The 19,866-nt window shown below is 44.1% G+C and overlaps 1 protein-coding gene across 1 annotated transcript in view; it reads right to left on the bottom strand.

Annotated features, from left to right (window-relative positions):
* The window catches only part of SH3GL3 (SH3 domain containing GRB2 like 3, endophilin A3), a 529,409-nt gene extending 510,365 nt beyond the window's left edge, over nucleotides 1-19,044 (bottom strand). The window contains exon 1 of the mRNA XM_069222567.1: nucleotides 18,921-19,044. Coding sequence (XP_069078668.1) covers nucleotides 18,921-19,044 — 124 coding nt within the window. The remainder of the gene's footprint in view (nucleotides 1-18,920) is intronic.
* Nucleotides 19,045-19,866: the final 822 nt, after the last annotated feature.

The following is a 19,866-nucleotide window of genomic DNA, read 5'->3' as shown; positions in this document are numbered from 1 at the left end:
TTACAGGTCCGGCAGCCACCATTTCAGGGGCCCACATGGCTTAATTTTTAACTGCGTCACACATACCTAGGCCTTGCCTCAACACTCATACAGCCCAAATTTCGGATTAGGATTCATGTTCTGTGTAAGCTGTGGGTACGTACCTCTGAGCTGGTTGACTCTGTGCTCGCTGTTGTCCTTCATAGGCACCGTCCGCTGGGACATGTGAGGAGATGGCGGCATCCTCCGGTGTACAGACCGCTGGTGGACCTGTCGACAATGGAGGAAAGACATGTGATCATCACCTACAGGCTTCATCGGGCCACAATCCAGGAACTGTGTGCCCAGCAGGAGCCAGACCTGATGTCAGCTATCCGCCATCCCACAGGAATCCCCCCTCAAGTGCAGGTGCTGTCAGTACTCCATTTCCTTGCAAGTTGGGTCATTTCAAACAACAGTGGCCATAACATCAGGGATGTCCCAGCCTATGTTTTCCAACGTGTTGTCCAGAGTGTTGTCTGCCCTGCTGAAACACATGCGGGGCTACATCGTGTTCCCTCAGGTGGAGGATTTGCCAACAGTGAAAGGTGACTTCTATGCCCTGGGACATATCCCAAACATCATAGGTGCCATTGATGGGACACATGTGGCTTTGGTACCCCCCGACAGGAGTGAACAGGTGTACAGAAACTGGAAGAGTTATCATTCCATGAATGTGCAGATGGTGTGTTTGGCAGACCAGTACATCTCCCATGTTAATGCCAAATTCCCTTGCTCAGTGCATGACGCTTACATCCTGCGGAATAGCAGCATCCCTTATGTGACGGGTCACCTCCAGAGGCAGCGTGTGTGGCTATTAGGTGAGCGCCTGGAAGCAAGTCAGTGGGAATGGTTGTCTGCGTCTGGGGATATCCCTACAGCTTAGTGTGTGTCTAACAGTTGTCCCTCGCGATTTGCAGGTGACTCTGGTTTCCCCAACCTGTCATGGCTACTGACCCCAGTGAGGAATCCCAGGACAAGGGCAGAGGAACGCTACAATGAGGCCCATGGGCGAACTCGGGGGATAATAGAGTGGACGTTCGGCCTCCTGAAGGCCAGGTTCTGGTGCCTCCATATGACAGGTGGGTCCCTATTCTACTCACCAAAGAAGGTGTGCCAGATCATCATGGCCTGCTGTATGCTTCACAACTTAGCTTTGCGATGACAGGTGCCTTTTCTGCAGTAGAATGGTACAGAGGGCGGGGTTGTTGCAGCTGTGGAGCCTGTGGACAGTGAAGAAGAGGAAGCAGAAGAAGAGGACATCAACAACAGGAACTCGGTGATCCTGCAATATTTCCAGTGAGACATAGGTAAGAATACAAACCTGCCTACTACATGTACTTTAACACTACTACCTCTCTACTGTCTGTCGTTTTCACCCAGTGTATGGTCACTGAGTTGTCACTTTCCCTTACGATTTCACAGATGTGGGTCCCACTGTGTGACATCTGCTTTGTTTCCTGATTGTTTTGTGCTTCAAGGGTGTTTATTTAAGTGCTCTATATTGGAGGGGGTTGTGAAATGGTGAGGGGTGATGGTGGAGGAATGTCAATAGCAGAGTCCAGTCTATTAGTCTATTAGTCTCACAGGTGCATTGTCCAAAGGGGCATAGGAAGTGGAGCTGGGGCAGTTTGAGGATGGACAGGGTGACAAAGTGGGACAGAAAGATGACATTCAGGGTGGTCTCATTTCTTGGCGGGGGTCTTGGCATCGTTCTCTGTCTTTGTACTGGATCTCAGGGACCGTTTGCGGGGTGGTTGTCCCTCTGCAGGGGGTGGGGTGCTGGTGTGGTGGTCCTGTGGTGGGGCATCCTGTCCACTAGCGCTGGCGGAGGTGGTGGGCAGTTCATCGTCCAGGCTAGTGTCAGGGGCCCCTTGTTGTGCCACAGTGCCCCTCCTGGTGTTGAGGACTTCCTTCAGCACCCCTACGATGGTGCCCAGGGTGGAATTAATGGATCTGAGTTCCTCCCTGAAGCCCAAATACTGTTCCTCCTGCAGCCGCTGGGTCTCCTGAAACTTGGCCAGTACCGTTGCCATCGTCTCCTGGGAATGGTGGTAGGCTCCCATGATGTTGGAGAGGATCTCGTGGAGAGTGGGTTCCCTTGGCCTGTCCTCCCCCTGTCACACAGCAGCCCTCCCAGTTCCCCTTTGTTCCTGAGTCTCCGTCCCCTGGACCGTGTGCCCACTACCACTGCCCCCAGGTCTCTGTTGTTGTTGGCGTGGTGAGTTAGCCTGGGTTCCCTGTAGTGGTGGACACACTGCTGATTGACGTGTCCTGGGGACAGAGGTATGGGCCCGCTGGTTGGGTGCTGTGCTGGTGTTTCCAGAGGGGGGAAGCTCTGTGGTGGCCTGTGACTGTGTCAGGGGAACCGACTGTCCAGAGGTCCCCGATGGGCCAGGCTGGTCATCTAGATCCAGTTGGACAGAGCTGCTGTCATCACTGTGGGCCTCTTCTGTTGATGGTGTGGACATGTGTGGACCCTCCTGTCCGGTGACGTTGGGTAGGGGTTCTGCAGGGGTATAAAAGGCTGTTTATTACATCTGTGTGTGCCATGGTGTGCAATGGGTGGGTGACCGTGTACCCCAGTGCTTGCATTCCTGTGTGGGACCTTGTGTGATGGTGGTTTAGGGGTGTGTATGGGTATGTGCAGTGGCCATGCTTTGGTGATGGGTGTCCATGCTTTGTTGTTGCATGCAGGGCTTGGTGTTAGGATGTGTGGTTTGTGATGTTGGGACATTTGTGAGGAGTTGGAGTGATGGGGGTGAGGGTGGGGGTATGTGATAGCATGCAGGTAGGGTGGGGTATGTAATAGTTAAGATTTGACTTACCAGAGTCCATTCCTCCATCTACTCCTGCGAGGCCCTCAGGGTGGAGAATTGCCAAGACCTGCTCCTCCCATGTTGTTAGTTGTGGGAGAGGAGGTGGGGGTCCGCCGCCAGTCCGCTGGACCACAAGGTGGTGTCTTGAGACCACGGAACGCACCTTCCCCCGTAGGTGGTTCAACCTCTTCCTGATGTCATCCCAATTTCTTGGGTGCTGTCCCACTGCGTTGACCCTGTCCACTATTCTGCGCCATAGCTCCATCTTCCTAGCTATGGAGGTGTGCTGCACCTGTGAACCGAATAGCTGTGGCTCTACCTGTACGATTTCCTCCACCATGACTCTGAACTCCTCCTCAGAGAACCTGGGGTGTCTTTGCCGTGCCATGGGGTGGTGTGGGTGATGTGTGGGGTGGTGTGTGTAGTGATAAGTGGGGTGATATTTAGTCGTGTGTTGTGTGAGGTGCGTGGAAGTTATGTGGCTGATGGTATTGTGTGCCTGTGGATGCTTGGTATTTGTTTGTGGTGTCTCTCTCTGGCCTTCTCTCAGTAATTTTGTCGTTGGGGTTTGTGGGTGATGTGGGTGTGTGTTTTATATTGTAATGGGTGTGTGGGTGTGGTGTGTGTATGTGTATCAGGTGTGTGTATTTGGAACTGTCCAATGTGGCTGTGTTTTGTATATGTGTGTGTATTTTGTGTGTACCGCCAATGGAATACCGCGGTTGAAAGACCGCCGCGTGGATTTGTGGGTCGTGATAGTGTGGGCGTATTTCTGTTGGCGTGACGGTGGAGGATTTGTTTTTGCCAGTTTATCACTGACCTTTGGTGTGGCGGACTTGTGTGGGTGTCCGAATTTTGGCAGATTCTGAGCTGTGGGTCATAATAGCTGTGGCGGATTTCCGCGGCAGCGGCGGTGTGTTGGCGGTCTTCTGCACGGCGGTAAGTGGCATTTACTGCCAATGTTGTAATGACCCCCGTAATCCTTTTACTAAAACCTACCTTGCTGCCAAATTTGGTGTAATTCCATCCAGCGGTTCAGACTGTAGTCCTGTTCAAAGATCCTATGGCAATTAACATGGGAAATAAAAAAAAATTGACCCCCCCCTTTTTCTTGGCATCACTTGACCATGCTCCCCGAAACTTCCCATGCACAACAAAATTCTTTGGCACACATTTGTTGGAGAAGAAGAATTTTGAAGATTCAGCAAATGGTGCCAAAGACATAGGCAAGTCAAAAAACGCTTTTTCTATGGAACCACAGTCCTAGCTATAACTACCTAGTGGTGACCGTCACTAGGTAACATATATATATATATATATATATATATATATATAAAAATAATCCTCAAAGATGCATGCTGTCATGTGATAGTGAAAGGGATACTGACCTTGAAACGGAAAGTTGGAAATGAAAATTTTGAAACTATTAACATTTGCCTCACTTGGGGTTATGCTACTATTCCACAGATGATCTCATGACAAGAATGCAAAATAAAGGCAACCGTTGCTATCCTTTACTAAAAGCCCAAGGATGACATTTTTTTGTTTGACTTGTATGCAGTCTTATTTGTTTGGGAGATTCAGAAAAGTTGGCAGGGTAACAGAGATGCTCACTGGTTTAAAATGGTTCCTAAACAAAATTGCCAATGATGTTCAATAAGTTGTGCTTTAACTTAGTGTGCCATCCCAATATATTAAACTGAAGATGGGCATGTGATCATATAGTTAACAGACTCAGGTGGTCATTATGAGTTTGGCGGACGGAAAAGGCTGTCAGCCAAACTCCAGATGTCAGGTTACCACCAGTGCGGTCCCCTTCCTACATGCCCCATTGGGAGTTTCCAATGCTGTAGTGCGTAGGGTGCACTAGCACACTTCACGATTTTTACTGTCTGCAGAGCAGACAGTCAAAATCGCTATGGGGCTGGCCAGGGGGGCCCCTGCACTGCCCATGCAACGCTGCCCTGGTGGCTTAGGACCACCAGCACCACCAGACCGACTAAAAGTCGTGATCTGGCTGTGCTGGCGGTACGTCCATGGCGTGACCACCACGGTCGTAATGTGGCTACAGGACTGTCACATTGGCGGCAGTCCGACCGCCACCGCGACCCTAGCGGTCTTATGACTGCCAGAGTCATAATGATGTCCTCAGTGTTACAATTGGTGTGTGGGGTCTAGACCAGATGAGTATACTGAGTATACTAAGTGTTGAACCTGCAGAATGTGCATTTCCCATATGACTGGTGTGCCACCAACTTGGGACTGGTATAATCAATATGATGCCATAGCAGTTTTCTCCTTCTATATGAGAACCATTCATTTCCACGGTTAGTATCCTAAAATTCTAAATTCCCCAGTGTTTAATTATGATGTTCTTCAATCAACTGGAAAGTAGGGAATATGTAGTCAACATGGCCTATCTATCAGATACCTCTTTCAGGAAGATTTCAAGGAGGGCACACCTGTTGTGTTTGCTCTTTTCCTGCACTTCTGAAGTATTCTTTTATGATAATTCTTAGCAAGTAGGTTGTTAAGAGGTCATTTGATTGCCTTTTACAGCACTCTATTTGTATGCAGTTCTTTAAAACTGGTCAAGGGGAAGGTTTTCCTTCAGGGACCTTTAGTGAAGACTGTCAAACAAAAACAGAGCATTGTTAGTAGGTTAGTTGCATCCTTCGTTGATAAGCATGCCTTCATCTTTCTTAAGAGATACAATGAAGGAATTTTATTATAGTCTCCATGTTGGCTAATAATAAGTAATAAGGGAGGAACCCTATTAGTTACCTACATTTTGATTTAACTTAGTATAGGACAGGCATGTCCAGCCATAATACAATTCTAACTTTCCTTTATACAACCTTTCATACATTGTCATCCCAAAAACAAACCTCTAAAAAGAGCTTAGGATGAGTTTATCCTGCAGCAATGTGGTGCTTGTAACAAGGCCCTAAAGATTATGAAAGCCAACAAGGGTGGGAAAAGGGATCTGTCCTTTTGTTTTTTTTGACGCTGGTATAACCATTTATAGAACTAGTTGGTAAACAAATTCTAACATTTTCAGATGAAAACCCTCCAGTCGTATAGTGTTGCCTTTTGTGTTTGGTAATCCTTATGTGTGGATCTTTTTCAATAAGTTAGTCCACAAATAGTTTGCCTCTTTTCTATTACCTCTTCAAGCGATGATGACATTGTCTATATATAATTTCTGTTAAGTGATTTTACTGTGAAGTTGGCTAGAAATTTCTCAGATGTTTCACCTCAAACTCATGGAAGTAGAGACAGACAAGACATTGGGAGAAGGTGCTGCCAACTGAAATTCTGCCAATCTGGTGATAGGTGATCTCTTCGAATTGAAAAACTTTCTATAAGGCAATCATTGGTGATATGGAATCACACATTGCCAATCTATATCCCTAAGTATCCTTTCTACAACTTTTACTGTGGTTTCATGTGAGATATTTGTGAAGAGAGACTCCACATCCAGGGTTATCAATAATTCCACATCTGGCTTAAAGGTGAGGTCCTTGATCACATTAAGGACATCTTTTATGTCTTTAAGGTATGATGACAGCGGGCCTGAGTTAGATTTCGACCGATGAGTTACTCCATCACAATGGTGACAGATATCCCGTCTGATGAAATATAAATCCCATTATTCTCTTTGGGATTTATACTTCAGTGGACGGGAAATCTGGCATCATTGTGATGGAGTAACCCGTCCGCCAAAATTCAAATCAGGCCCACAGTCTCAACAAGGGGTCTGAAAAAGCAATCACAAAATTTCACAAGTTCAAGAATCAAACCTATTCCAGAAAGAACGGGCCTGCCCAGTTATAGCACAGTAAACGATGAGATCCAGATTGTGGTATTAATCTCAGATCAAATTTCCACTACTCAAAACTGCTTTCATGCCTACATGTCTGCAGTCACTGTCTGGATGAATAGTAACTGCCTCAAGCCGAAAAGTATCTACCAAAGATCTCAGTGTATAGCAGAGAACCCTTGATCTCGTCTTCCATCCAATGGTGCTTCGAGTTAGAACCAACCCTTATACCCACTACTTGTATTGGAAATGTTGACATCTTATTCACTTATAATCTTTCTTTGTCACCCCAGATTACTTCTGTGGCTACCACCTATTTTTCTATTCTAAGAATGCATTGGAAAATATTCCCTCTCCTTAGTTCCACACACAGAACATTTAGCCAGGCCCTAGTGATATCCTGACTTGATTACGGAAATTCACTTTACCCAGCTCCAGCTACAGAAAATACTAAATAGATCTACCCCCCGATTCTAAATTTGCCTTCCTTGGCATCCCATACATGCCTTACTTCTCGTTATGTTTGGTGAACAGAGTCTTTTACAATTCAGGCTCCAGACATCTTAGAAAAGGGTTTTCCCTACACTCCTCCTCGCACTTTCCATTCTTTGACCTCCAATCTTCTTTTCCTGCATCAAACATAGCACATTGGAAGTCATGCCGTCTTCCCCTTGGTGACCAAAATTTGAAACTATGTACCCTTTTTCCATTAGAAACATCTCTTCTCTGCCTCTTTTCAGGAACCAGATGAAATGTGGCTCTTTCAGTCTCTGTTTTAAGATACATATATCCTTTCAGCACAAAGATGCCTGTTCTGGGGAGCAGTGCACTTTACAAATCTCTTTCATTAAACTTTGCTCACTAATGGATATGCAACTATGATGCAGATAAACTACCACGAACAGACTCCACAGGGTGGGCAACAGACGACATGCTTTGCTAAAATCTCACATCTGAAGGTGATTTGCTGTTTGCCTATTTGTTTTGTTTTGGGTGATCTTTGGAAGAAGCACATACACACACACAACACACACACACACGTACATATACATTATGTGAAATAGGCAAACACAGCTCCTGGTGAAATATGTTTTATCAGGAGCTTTGTCATTGCCCTTAGTTTAACAAACATTCTTTTCAAATAAACAAAACATGAGCAGTTGAATTCTGGTCAGTAACTACTGTTATTTACACCTTGCAAAGAACGCTTTCAACAAACTCTTTCTTCTTCCACCAAAATAGGATTTGTTTAAAATAGAAACGTTTTTTTTTTGTTATTCAACTTTGATTAACTCCTTTTGTGCTGCAACTTGATCTTCAGGCTTGAAGGGCATTCTGGGTACGATAACAAAGCGGAATCTATGCAAGTCAGGCCATCCTGGACTTGCCTTGTCTCTAGTTTTCAGGAATGTTTAGGGGTGTTTTATTAGCATTTTCATACGCACTTCAATATATTAAGTATTTAACACCTGTCTATTAGATAGAAAGATACCAAGATTATTATGAGGAAATTGGAAGGCAACTACATGATAAAACCTGCTATAAAAAATAATCCTACTAATGAGATTTCACATACATTAATTCTAGACTCATGGACTGGCATGAATCATGTTTCTTAACGGTTGATGAGTATAAATATTTGAAAGTGTGCCATCCTAGATTTCCATGTATATACATACATACAAAAATTCATAAACCGGGTATATTCCCTCCTGTAAGACCAATCATCTCTAGTAATGGTTCCCATATGGAACAGATGGCAGAATATTTAGATGGTGTTTTACAACCCATTGTCAAAAATTTACTGTTCTAGTTAAGGAACAGCAAGGATTTGCTTAATAAATTGGAGAACTTCCAATGGGACAGTACTGATCTTATGTTTGTCACAATGAATGTTGAGAGTCTATGAACGTATTCAAATGGAATGTGGACTCGAGGCACTGAAGTTTCACCTTTTCAAATGAAAAGCGAGCTATTTGGAACACGCACTTAGGTTGCTTGAAATGGCTAAAATTATTCTAACTAAGAATGCTTTTCTTCATAATGGGACATGATTTTTGCAGAAACAAGGGACAGCAATGGACTCCAGGTCTGCTCCGTCTTACGCAAACATTTTCATGGGTTTATTTGAGGCTGAGCATGCCTGGGGACCCAATGCACATGATTGGATTAATAACTTCATATTCTATGGACGGTTCATGGATGATATTTTAATTATATGGAATGGCAATGAAACTGATCTTTTGGCATATCATTAATTTTTAAACAAATATAGATTGAATGTAAAGCTCACCTTGAAGTATGATAAACAAAAGACTGAATTTTGGGATTTGTGCTTATATGTAAAGGATAACGTTATCAACAGTGATATATGTAATAGTGCGCTTCATGCCACTAGTGCCCATCCTGGAAAGACCATTGAAGCCATACCATATGGCGAAATGGTAAGGGCAAGACGAAATTGCAGCCAGGAAGCCAATTTTGAAAACAGATTGTTGGGAATTAAGCAAGATTTTAAAAATAGGGGATATGATGTCAGGATCCTCATAAAGGCAAAAACAAGAGTTAGGAAATTAGATAGGAAATCTACTTTGAGAGAAAACCCTGAACAAAAGAATAAAAAGATGAATAAGAGCGAGGAAGTAATGTTTATCACAAAATATAATACATATAGCAGTCAGAATATCAATGTGTTAAGGAAGAATTGGCACATTCTGGACTCTGCTATGCTTCCGTAGGGAATGGCACCAAAAAAAACAAGAGTGATCAATTGCAAGGGCAACTCTTTCAGAAACATGCTATGTACCAGCTATGTTAAAATCAATTGTAATAAATCAGTTGTAGGTACATGGTTGCAGGATAAACCAAAAGGTTTCTTTATTTGCGGAGATTGTTCTGTATGCCACTTAGGAGTCAATAAACATACAATTGAATCTTTTATTAATTGTAATAATACTTATGTGGTTTAGGTGTTAGGATGCTCATGTGGAACGATCTATGAAGGTAGCAGTATCCAAGGTTTGAAGTTGAGGATAAAAGAGCACATTAGGGCAATAAAAAACTGCGATGAAAGATATCCAGTGGCAACTCATATACTTTAGTTCATCCGGCCAACACCTAAATGTGGTTCTATGGTTTAGAACATGTGACATAATGAAAGAGGAGGAAAGAGAGAGCTTTTGCTCAGACAAGCAGAAGCGAGATGGATATGTCGCTTAAGGACAGTATATGAGGGTTTAAAAATCAACAGCAAATTCCATCATTTTTTAGAAGTTTGAAATTGTAGACTTTGGATTTGTGGATAATGGATATGTAAATTCCAGAACTGTAGTGTGGAATTAATTGCCATTTTGATTTCTTCATTTTACACAACGTGAGGTTCCAACTGACACATATAGATAAAGATGTGAGCAGAAGATTAGAATATAAGATTCTTACTTATGAGATATACATAAAATCGAGAAGAGTACAGTATCGCTTTGCTTGAACTTTGCTCAATAACATACTTTTGAAAGAAGGCCTATGTTGTTACAGTTTCATTGTGACGTTTGTACTGTTTAAACATGGCTGCCGTGTATTTCAATAATAATTTTGCCTCAGCATTTATACTACAAACTAGAAGAAGAAGGTGACAAAAAGTAACGTTTACAGACATTACTCCTCAGGTACATGATGATCATGAACATTTATCTAGGACGCATTATATTAAAAACTGATACAATTGCTGTTGGATATTCAGGCAAGTAAAAACTGAGATGTTCTTGGCCAGTACAATATGGCCGCCTGTTAGACTTTTCATCCTTGTTGTGGTCTCCGTTAACTTTTTGCCTCTGTTCCCCAGGTTGCTGATGTGTGCTGGACTCTGACTTTGCTGTTTTTGTTACTCTGGGCACTTTACCACTGCTAACCAGTGCTAAAGTGCAAGTGCTCCTATACAAGATGTGTATGTAATTGGTTGATCTATGATTGGCATATTTGATTTACTAGTAAGTCCCTTGTAAAGTGCACTAGAGGTGTCCAGGGCCTGTAAACGAAATGCTACTAGTAGGCCTGCAGCACTGTTTGTGCCACCCACCTCAGTAGCTCTGAAATCATGTCTCAGACCTGCCACTGCAGTGTCTGTGTGTGCAGTTTTAAACTGTAAATTCGACTTGGCAAATGTACCCACTTGCCATGCCTAAACCTTCCCTTTTCTTGCATGTAAGGCACCCCTAAGGTAGGCCCTAGGTAGCCCCAAGGGCAGAGTGCAATGTATGGTTGAGATAGGGACATATAGTAATGTGTTTTATACGTCCCGACAGTGAAATATTGCTAAATTTGTTTTTCACTGTTGCAAGGCCTGTCCTCTCATAGGTTAACATGGGGGCTACCTTTAAATCTGATGAAAGTGTAGATTCCCTTTGGGAGAAGATGCACATGTGGAGTTTGGGGTCTCTGAGCTCACAATTTAAAAATACATCTTTTAGTAAAGTTGATTTTAAGATTGTGTGTTTGAAAATGCCACTTTTAGAAAGTGAGCATTTTTTTGCTTATACCATTTCTGTGACTCTGCCTGTTTGTGGATTCCCTGTCTGGGTCAGTTTGAAAGTTTGGCTGGTTGCACCTCACACTAGACAGTGACACATAAGGAGCTGGGGTGTAGCCTGCATATCCTGATGAGCCATCTGTGCTAGGAGGGAGGGGAGGAGTGGTCACTTACACCTGAAAGGGCTTTGCCTGCCCTCATACGATGCAGTCTCCAGCGCCCTGGTGAGTGTCTGGGGCCTGGCCTGGGCAAGGCAGGATTTCACAATCAAGAGAGAGTTTGCTTTGAGGTAGGCCTACTTTAAAGGAGAAAATGGGTATAAGAAGGGCACCCAAAACCAAAGACTTTAGAACACTTCTGGAAACAAGAGGACCCTCTGCCTGGAGAAGAGCTGAAGAGCTGAGGAAGAAGAGCTGCCCTGCCTGTGACTGTGCTTTGTGGAGCTACCTTGCAGTTGCTGCTTTTGCATGTGCTAGAGGACAAAGACTGGACTTTGTGTTACCTTCCTTCTTGTGAAGAACTCTCCAAGGGGTTGGTTTAAAGCTTGCCTCCTGTTATTTGAAGTCTCAGGGACAGCAAAGACTTCGCTCTGCTAGCACCTGGAGTCTCTGGAGAGACTCCTACTCTGCCAAGTGGCACCCATCCAGTTCCTGGGACCCTGAAAGGAGAAGCTGGCAGTCCAAGAGGAAGAAATCCACGCACAGAACGCCATGCTGGGAAAATATTGATGCAACTCCGATCTGCGGCTGAAAAATCGACGCTCCGCCAGCTTCGCGGCTGAAAATCAATGCTTGCCTGCAACGCGACCCGAAGATCAACACCCAGGGCTGGAGAAACGACGCACAGCATCGCTGACGGAGGCCGGTGAGATAGCAACCCGCTCTGCATGGTTTTTGGATCATCGTGCGGCTGGATTTCTGATGCAAGTACCACTGGGCGTGTAAAAACAACGCAAGGCCTGTCCGGACCCGAGAGTGCTGACCGGATCGACGCATTGCTCTCCTGCGGAGAGAAGAAACGACGCCCCCCAACCCAACAAAAGGAGAAACGATGCACGGTCTCGCTTGTGAGTGAAATCGACGCATCGCATGACCTTTTTGATGCACACTCGCCCATGCAGGGTTATTTTTGATGCACCCAAGGTACATTTTCACGCTAACAGTGTTAGTGTATGTTTAAAACTACATGAAGACTCTTTTTGCTTTTTAATTGATAACTTGACTTGTATATTGTGGATTTTTGTTGTTTTGGTCTTGTTTTGTTTAGATAAATATTCTCTATTTTTCTAAACCTGTGTTGTGTCATTTTATAGTGTTTTCATTAAGTTACTGTGTGTGTTGGTACAAATACTTCACACCTAGCACTCTGAAGTTAAGCCTACTGCTCGTGCCAAGCTACCAAGGGGGTAAGCAGGTATTACCTGAGGGTGATTCTCAATTTTACCCTGACTAGAGTGAGGGTCCTTGCTTGGACAGGGGGTAACCTGACTGCCAACCAAAGACCTCATTTCTAACACCGCCTTTAACACTTGAGTCAATAAAGGCCACGGTTTAATTTGCAGGTGAAAGTAATCACTCTCAGGACATAAAAATGCAGGCCTGAATGTAGGAATCTGTTTTTGGATCTCTCTGTAATGGGACGACGTAGCAGAAGACATTGGAGAATTGCCACATGAGGTACGGGTTGTTGTGGATTGAATTAGGATGTGTCATGTTTTTTCGGAACTTTTCCTTTTCTTTCCTCGCTTCCAAACATAGGAGTTATGGGGCATCCATGACACCTGAAATAATGTTTTGTTTTCTATACACATATTCTCTAAGCTTATGTTGTTTGACGCTTCACGAGAATGCTTAAAGATGGTATATTATCACTTGTCTTCATGATTCATCTCACCTTATTTTAATCTTTTCTACTTTAGCGTTTACATGCTTGTTTGAATAATGAGATTGGAAACTGTTATGCATGTAATTATATGTTTAGTATAGATGTATAGAAAGGTATGAATAAAATGTAGAGTTTGACTCTCGAATAGACATGTTATAGCTTATAATTTCATAATGGTTTGGCACAGTGAACGAGCCACACACATAAGTGACTCTGAGGTCAATAAGAAGTAGCCCATCTGTGAATATTTTGTTTATAACAAACATTGGGATGCGCGCTGCTCCGCCGGGTACTCCCTGTCCCAGAATAGCCCACTGGAGGAAGGGGGGGGCCAGGCACCACGAGCGCTATAAAGCGTAGAAAGACTCACCGCTGCGTTGGACGCACACTGCTCTGCCGGGGACTCCCTGTTGCAGAATAGCCCACTGGAGGAAGGGGTGGGGCCAAGCACCACAAGCGCCATAAAGCACTGAAAAACTCACTGCTGCGCAGGACACACCTGGGCCAAGGGCGGGACTATCCTTTGCCCGTCAGTGACCATAAGAGGCCGGGCTGGGTCACCCCCCTGAGAACTGGCACAGAAGGGTGAGTGACAGACGTTATTGACCTTTATATAAGATTTTCATTGAATTCCCACTTGTGCAGCGGAGAGGGGTTATTTCCCTTCTGTGAAAAAATTAAACAGCGGCCGAGGTTCCTTCTACGGTGCATCTGAAGAGCCTCCTTTTTGCAAATCTATATGATGGGCAGGAGAGGGGCCTTGCAAAATGGGGATCAGTGTGGAGGAGGGAAAGGCAAAACAAACTCTACACTGAACTATTTTCTTGCTCGAGCAGTTGGGGTAGTTAAAAATGAGATTGATTTGGCAGAGAGGAGACTCTCACTGGAGATGAGCGATTGGCAGCAAGCTTCAATAGAAGATGAGGCCCTGGAACTTTCTGACAATGGGGATGGGCCAGCCCAAAACCCCACTGCCAGTAGAAACAGGAGTAAAGGGTTTGGTTGGAACAATAAGGAAGAGCAAGAGGCTTCTTATGGCTTCCCATCCTGGTAGCAGTAGCCCTCATTTAAAAAAGAAAACGTCTCTGAAGAAATCTGGGAAAAAATCTAAATCACTTTTGCCTGTAAATTTGAGCCCCTCAGATATCCCGGATGGCACTAAGCTTAGTCAGTGCTCAAGACTTGGTGTAGAGAATCTATTGATGAAGTTCAAGGAAATGATTGAGGCAAGTCTGGTCACGGTCATGGAAAAATTGCAGGTGCTGGAAACTGCAGTCTCCCTGTTGAGTGAAAAGGGGAGGCCCAGTACAGTCCCAGCCAGTAGTGGCTCTTTGTATTCTGGCCGTCAAAGTCAATCGCTTGAGGGGGTGTATCCACATGAGGAAAACCTTAGAGCCCAGCAAAGAGATAAGCAGCAATCGTCATGCTCTGTTAATTTAGGGGTTCCTGGAAACTGTGCAGAGGCTGCTTTTGCTGATTCTTTTGCAGGTACTAGGGACGATTGTAGGTTAAGAGATGGAAAGACATTTGGTAGCAGGCACATGAAGAACGTGGAGATATCTCAAGAACAGAGTAAGGACCAAAATGTGTTTGTGGAGAAAGGCTCTCCACTCGTCTTTTTAGAGCTCCCTCCGGACTGCGCCCCCTATGTGGTGGTGCTAATAGATGTTCCTTCCTTAGCACCGGGAACAGGCGAATCTATGGATCAACTTAAAATAAGACCTGTCACTGACTGAGCAAAAACTGTGATTTTGTTTGTAAGGATTTTAGGGATATTTTGGTTGTTAGAAGAATTGACTGGGTCAGGCCTCGACCTAAGGAAGGAAATGGGGACTGTATTATTGTAAATTGTGGATACCCAGGTCTGGCTCAACGGCTCCTCTCGACACAACGATTGGTATTCCAGAAGAAGGGAAAGATTGGCATGGTACATTTGGGTTTCAATTATAATCATACACGGCCGTTGGAAGGTTTCCAAAGTAGGAATATTAGTAAAATGCAGGGTGTTTTACAGCCAACTAGCTTGGGAAATGGTCCTACTACATACCCAGATTTGGAGGAGGTTGATTCACGCTATGTATGGAGAACCCTAGGGGGAATCGTAGAACCCCCAAATGTTACCATGGGCTTGGAAGGTGAGGGTGAAAAGTTTTCGAAGTGTTGTCTGATTTCATGGAATGCGGCAGGGTATGACCCCACGCTATTAGATGGTAAGTGGAGAGCATATGGTCCATTTTGATTTGATTTTACTCCAAGAAACCGGGTTTGGCTTGCAGTATGGGATGGTTACCAAAGGTTTGCAGTGTCGGCTGAGCGGACTCACGGAGGACGCCCTAGAGGAGGTTTAGTTACCCTGATTTGTTTTTCTAAAATAGCGAGAGCATATCAAATCACCTGCAATCATCAGGGTTTCCTAATTATTTGGGTAGTTTTTCCAAATAAATTTAATATCTTGTTGGCAAACTTCTATAATGCTGTATGGGACTATCAATGCCAAATTGGGGTCCTCTTTTCAGTCTTGCAGATATTGAAGTGTAGACTGGAGGGGTTTGGTTTGGAGTTCTCTGCTGTTGTGTCAGGGGATTTTAATGCAAAAATAGGGTGGCACAGTACTGTGGTAAGTCCCTTTGAGCAGGATCATGGGTCCCATACAGCTGAGGGATCACAGGATTCGAGAGGTAGGGCCCTGATCAAAGGGCCAACGGAGTTTGGGACTTCTGAATATATGTGACTTGGAAGCAGGAGGTAAACATCAGGCCCCAACTTTTGTAGGTGGAGGGACTGGAACGACAATCTATTACATCTTTGTGTCCCCATCTTTGAAAAACCTGGTTCTGTACGGTGAGGTGGTAGAGCAACATTTTAGTGATCATAATCCCCACACGATTTTCTTTGACTTCCCTGTTATTTTACGCAAACCAGTGTTGGGAGGGCCAGTCTCGGTGAGAATCAAAGATCAGGGAAGGAGACTTAGATGGAGACAGGTAAATATCCAGCAAGTAGTGGAGAGGGTGGTGGGTCAACATTTAAACAGGATTGTAGGGACTCTCCTGGCTGAATCCCTCAGATCAGGGGAAATTATGGATGCCATGCTCAGAGTAAATGAAGCTATTAAAGAATGTATGTCAGGAAGCCTTGTTATGAGGCAAATAAATCTCTGAAGAAGGCACTAAAGGGACAGCCAAGAGATAAAGCCCATGTAAGAGATGCAAGGGCTCACTACAAAACCGTCTTGAGGGCTAGGAAGCAGCAGCTCAAGCAGCAGGCCTTGGAGGACTTGCAATGTGCATCGCCAGCAAGAACCCAAGCCTGTTCTGGAAGGTTGTAAACAGAGGTTCCTTTGAGACAGATACATCGGAGAGTCTGGGCTGTAATATCGCCCCCGAGGCTTGGCTGAGCCATTTTTGTAGGATCTTTTTGGTGGGTCATCTAGGGGAGGTAATGGGAAAACAGTATGGCCATCCCCCAAATTTAGCTATTAGATTTACACTTGAAGAGGTGAGGGGGCACTGCAGAGTAGTGCCAGCCATAAAGCCCTGGGCCCTGATACTGTACCGATGGATTTATATAAATACTGTCCTCAGCTGTGGGCACCTATTCTGCTCAGTATTCTCAATGCAAAAACAACAGATGATGGACGGAATGCAGAGCAAATCAAACATTCACCCCCAGTCACAGTTCTGGGTTTAATCTATCAGTTTTTTTGCTTGCCATGCCATTCCAGTTTGGACACAGCCATATGCAAATCAGTCTTGACCCTCTTCCCTCAGGGGAACAGTCCAGCCCGAATTGCCAGGCCAGGTCCTCCCTTGACCAGAAAAAAGCTTCCTGGGACCGGTTTCAGGGTATCACCCTTCATCAGCCAGGCTAGCTTGAATCTGGTGGCATAGCAAGCACAGGACCCACGTCTGGGCATACCCTTCCCACTTGGGGTGACAAAAGCAAAAACAACAGATGATGGATGGAATGCAGAGCAAATCAAACATTCACCCCCTGTCACAGATCTGGGTTTAATCCATCAGTTTTTTTGCTTCCCATGTCATTCCAGTTTGGACCAAGCCATATGCAACTCAGTCTTGACCCTGTTCCCTCATGGGAACAGTCCAGCCCGAACTGCCAGGCCAGGTCCTCCATGGACCAGAAAAAAGCATCCTGGGACTGGTTTCAGGGTATCACCCTTCATCAGCCAGGCTAGCTTCAATCTGGTGGCATAGCAAGCACGGGACCCACATCTGGACATACCCTTCCCACTTGGGGCAAAAAATTACAGATGAAAACAGTGTCAACTTTTACTGTTTTCTTCTACAAACTATCATTAGTTTTTTATTTTAACAGATAGTTTGTCTTGAAAAACCATGACACACATTACGATTTGCTGACTTCTGTACTGTGTCTATTTTTGCTGGTTCTTGGTGTCATTTACAAACCACTCAGCCTTTGTCTCCCTGGTTTACGATGTGATCATAATGTGAATTGCTTAATGGCAATGTAGGCCCATGTTGCAGAGTTGTCAGTTATGTATCCTACATATTATGACTATATGACAGTCTCAAAACAAAAGCAAGAGCCGCAGCACTTTACAGCGCAGAGATCTGGGGATTCAGAAAGATTCCATCAATACAAGTAACCGAGAACAAATTCTTACGCCAATTACTTTGTCTAGGTAATGCTACACCAATGAACGCAATAAGAATTGATCTACAGATGAGAAAGGTTGAGGACTACATCGCTCTGGCTCCAGTAAGATACTGGATCCGTATTTGGACAAAAGAGGCTCTCAAACCATTCAGAGACGTACTTAAGGATATCATGAAGCTGCAAAACCATCGGAAACTGCCCTGGTTCAAACATATTTCAACTATCCTGGCTGCTATTGGCCAGGATGACTTTTGGCTCCATCCTGAAAAAATCGGAAGGCCTAGTCTTGCTGTCACAAAAAAGGCATATTGGGAGCGAAAGACAGAGATTATGTGCGAGTCATTTAGCCCTTTATTCAAGCGGTATATTTTGTTTAACCAAGAGCTTAAACCAGCAATATTCATAGACAGTATTTATCCGGAGGAAAAAAGGGCTCTCTACTTCAAATTCCGTATGGGCACACTACCAGTGACAGCGGTGGTCAACAGATGGCAATCCGCTCCTCCGGGTAGTTTAGAATGTTGTCCATGTCTTCATGGTGGTTCGGAAACACTTTCCCATTTCCTTTTACTATGTCACTTTACGCTCAGACTCCGTAAATTGTACCTTCGTCCACTTTTCAGAACTTTCGGAGTTAGGAAGTGCAAGGAGGCGGAAGCGCTATGTATGCGTTCAGATGAGAAATACATTGTGACAAAGGTCTCAACTTATATCTTGGAAGCATGGAAATTACGTCTATCAATGCACCTACAGTTGGCACAGGCACAATAGCCTATGTTATCCCGTACCTATTTAGCTTGGGAAATCGGTGCAGGGCAATGTAAACTGGGTTAGGCCTCGGTCTTTTATTAAATGGCTGGAAGGCAATGCAAGGCCCCAAATGACTCGTCCCATAATAAGACATTTTAAATATTAGATTCATAATGTTTTTCTAGAATAAGTTAAGTTTTTATGTAAATTATGGTCAAATCAGGTTTTACGATAATGCATGGTAAATTGGATACATTTTGGCACATGTTAAATCAAAAATTCAAGCATAGTTCCTTTTATTGAGATGTTTTTATCTTAATGTGATTTTTATTGAGTTCGAGGGATTGATATCTATTGTGTGATTATTGTTAAGGCCGGATAGGCTAATAACAATTAAATAAATGGTAAATGGTAAATGGACTATATGACAGTAACGTAGGTTGCTTTGTATTCACATACTCACCAAATGCAGATTCTTTTCCTAGTTCTGTCCCATACAAAAGCATACAGTCCCCTAGCTGTGCCTCAGTTTGAGGATACACAGTTTGTTTAAACTGTCCGCTGATCTTTGACATGCTGTTGAGCATTTCCAGCTTCGCTCTGTGGGCTTAAAACATTCTCAATTGTAATTTCTGTTGTTCAACGTTTGACGATATGCATGCAGACAAATGTAGTAATTAAACAAACGCTGTTGAAATTAGCACATTGTGAAACATCAGTATACAAGTATTTACTGGGTACTCAAACTAATTATAAACATGAGTAAATGAAAGTGTCATGCACTATCTAAATTTAGCATAGCTAGAGCTGGCAAGAGCTTCATGACAAATTCAAACACGTACATTGCCTCCTATTTATTATTTTATTTTTATTTAAGGCCCGAATTAGATATTGGAGGACAGGTTACTCCACCACAATGGTGAATGATATCCCGCCCGCCGAAATCTAAATCCCATAGGACATAATGGATTTAGATGTCAGGCGAGGGGATGTCACCATCGTGATAGAGTAACACGCCGCCAATATCTAAATCAGGCCCTTAGTGTTTTTACGGTTTTATACAACGAGAAATTCGACCGTAGCAATGAAGTACTATACAAGAGAGCTAGATTATGTTACATGTATTTTCCTTCATACTTATCAGCATTGAATCGAATGGGCCGGTAATGACCTGTACCGAGTACCGGCACTTTTGAATTTTCTCCCCTTAAGTACCGGAACTTCACCATGGCCAAGGAGAGTACCGGTACTCCTAGGGGACAATCATACTGGGCAGGCTCAATGACACTGGGGACTCTGCAGCTAAGAAGAAAGTGCTCTGTTCAACTGTTGCTGAAAAATAGACGGCTGTCAGAATGGAGGGAGAGGGCCAGTTTACATCCCTGAATGGAGTCCCTGGTGAGCAATTC

The sequence above is a fragment of the Pleurodeles waltl genome, chromosome 3_1, assembly GCF_031143425.1.
Source record: "Pleurodeles waltl isolate 20211129_DDA chromosome 3_1, aPleWal1.hap1.20221129, whole genome shotgun sequence".
Classification (NCBI taxonomy): domain Eukaryota; kingdom Metazoa; phylum Chordata; class Amphibia; order Caudata; family Salamandridae; genus Pleurodeles; species Pleurodeles waltl.
Note: the sequence above shows the minus strand (reverse complement) of the source record. Positions and strands in the feature narration are given on the sequence as shown.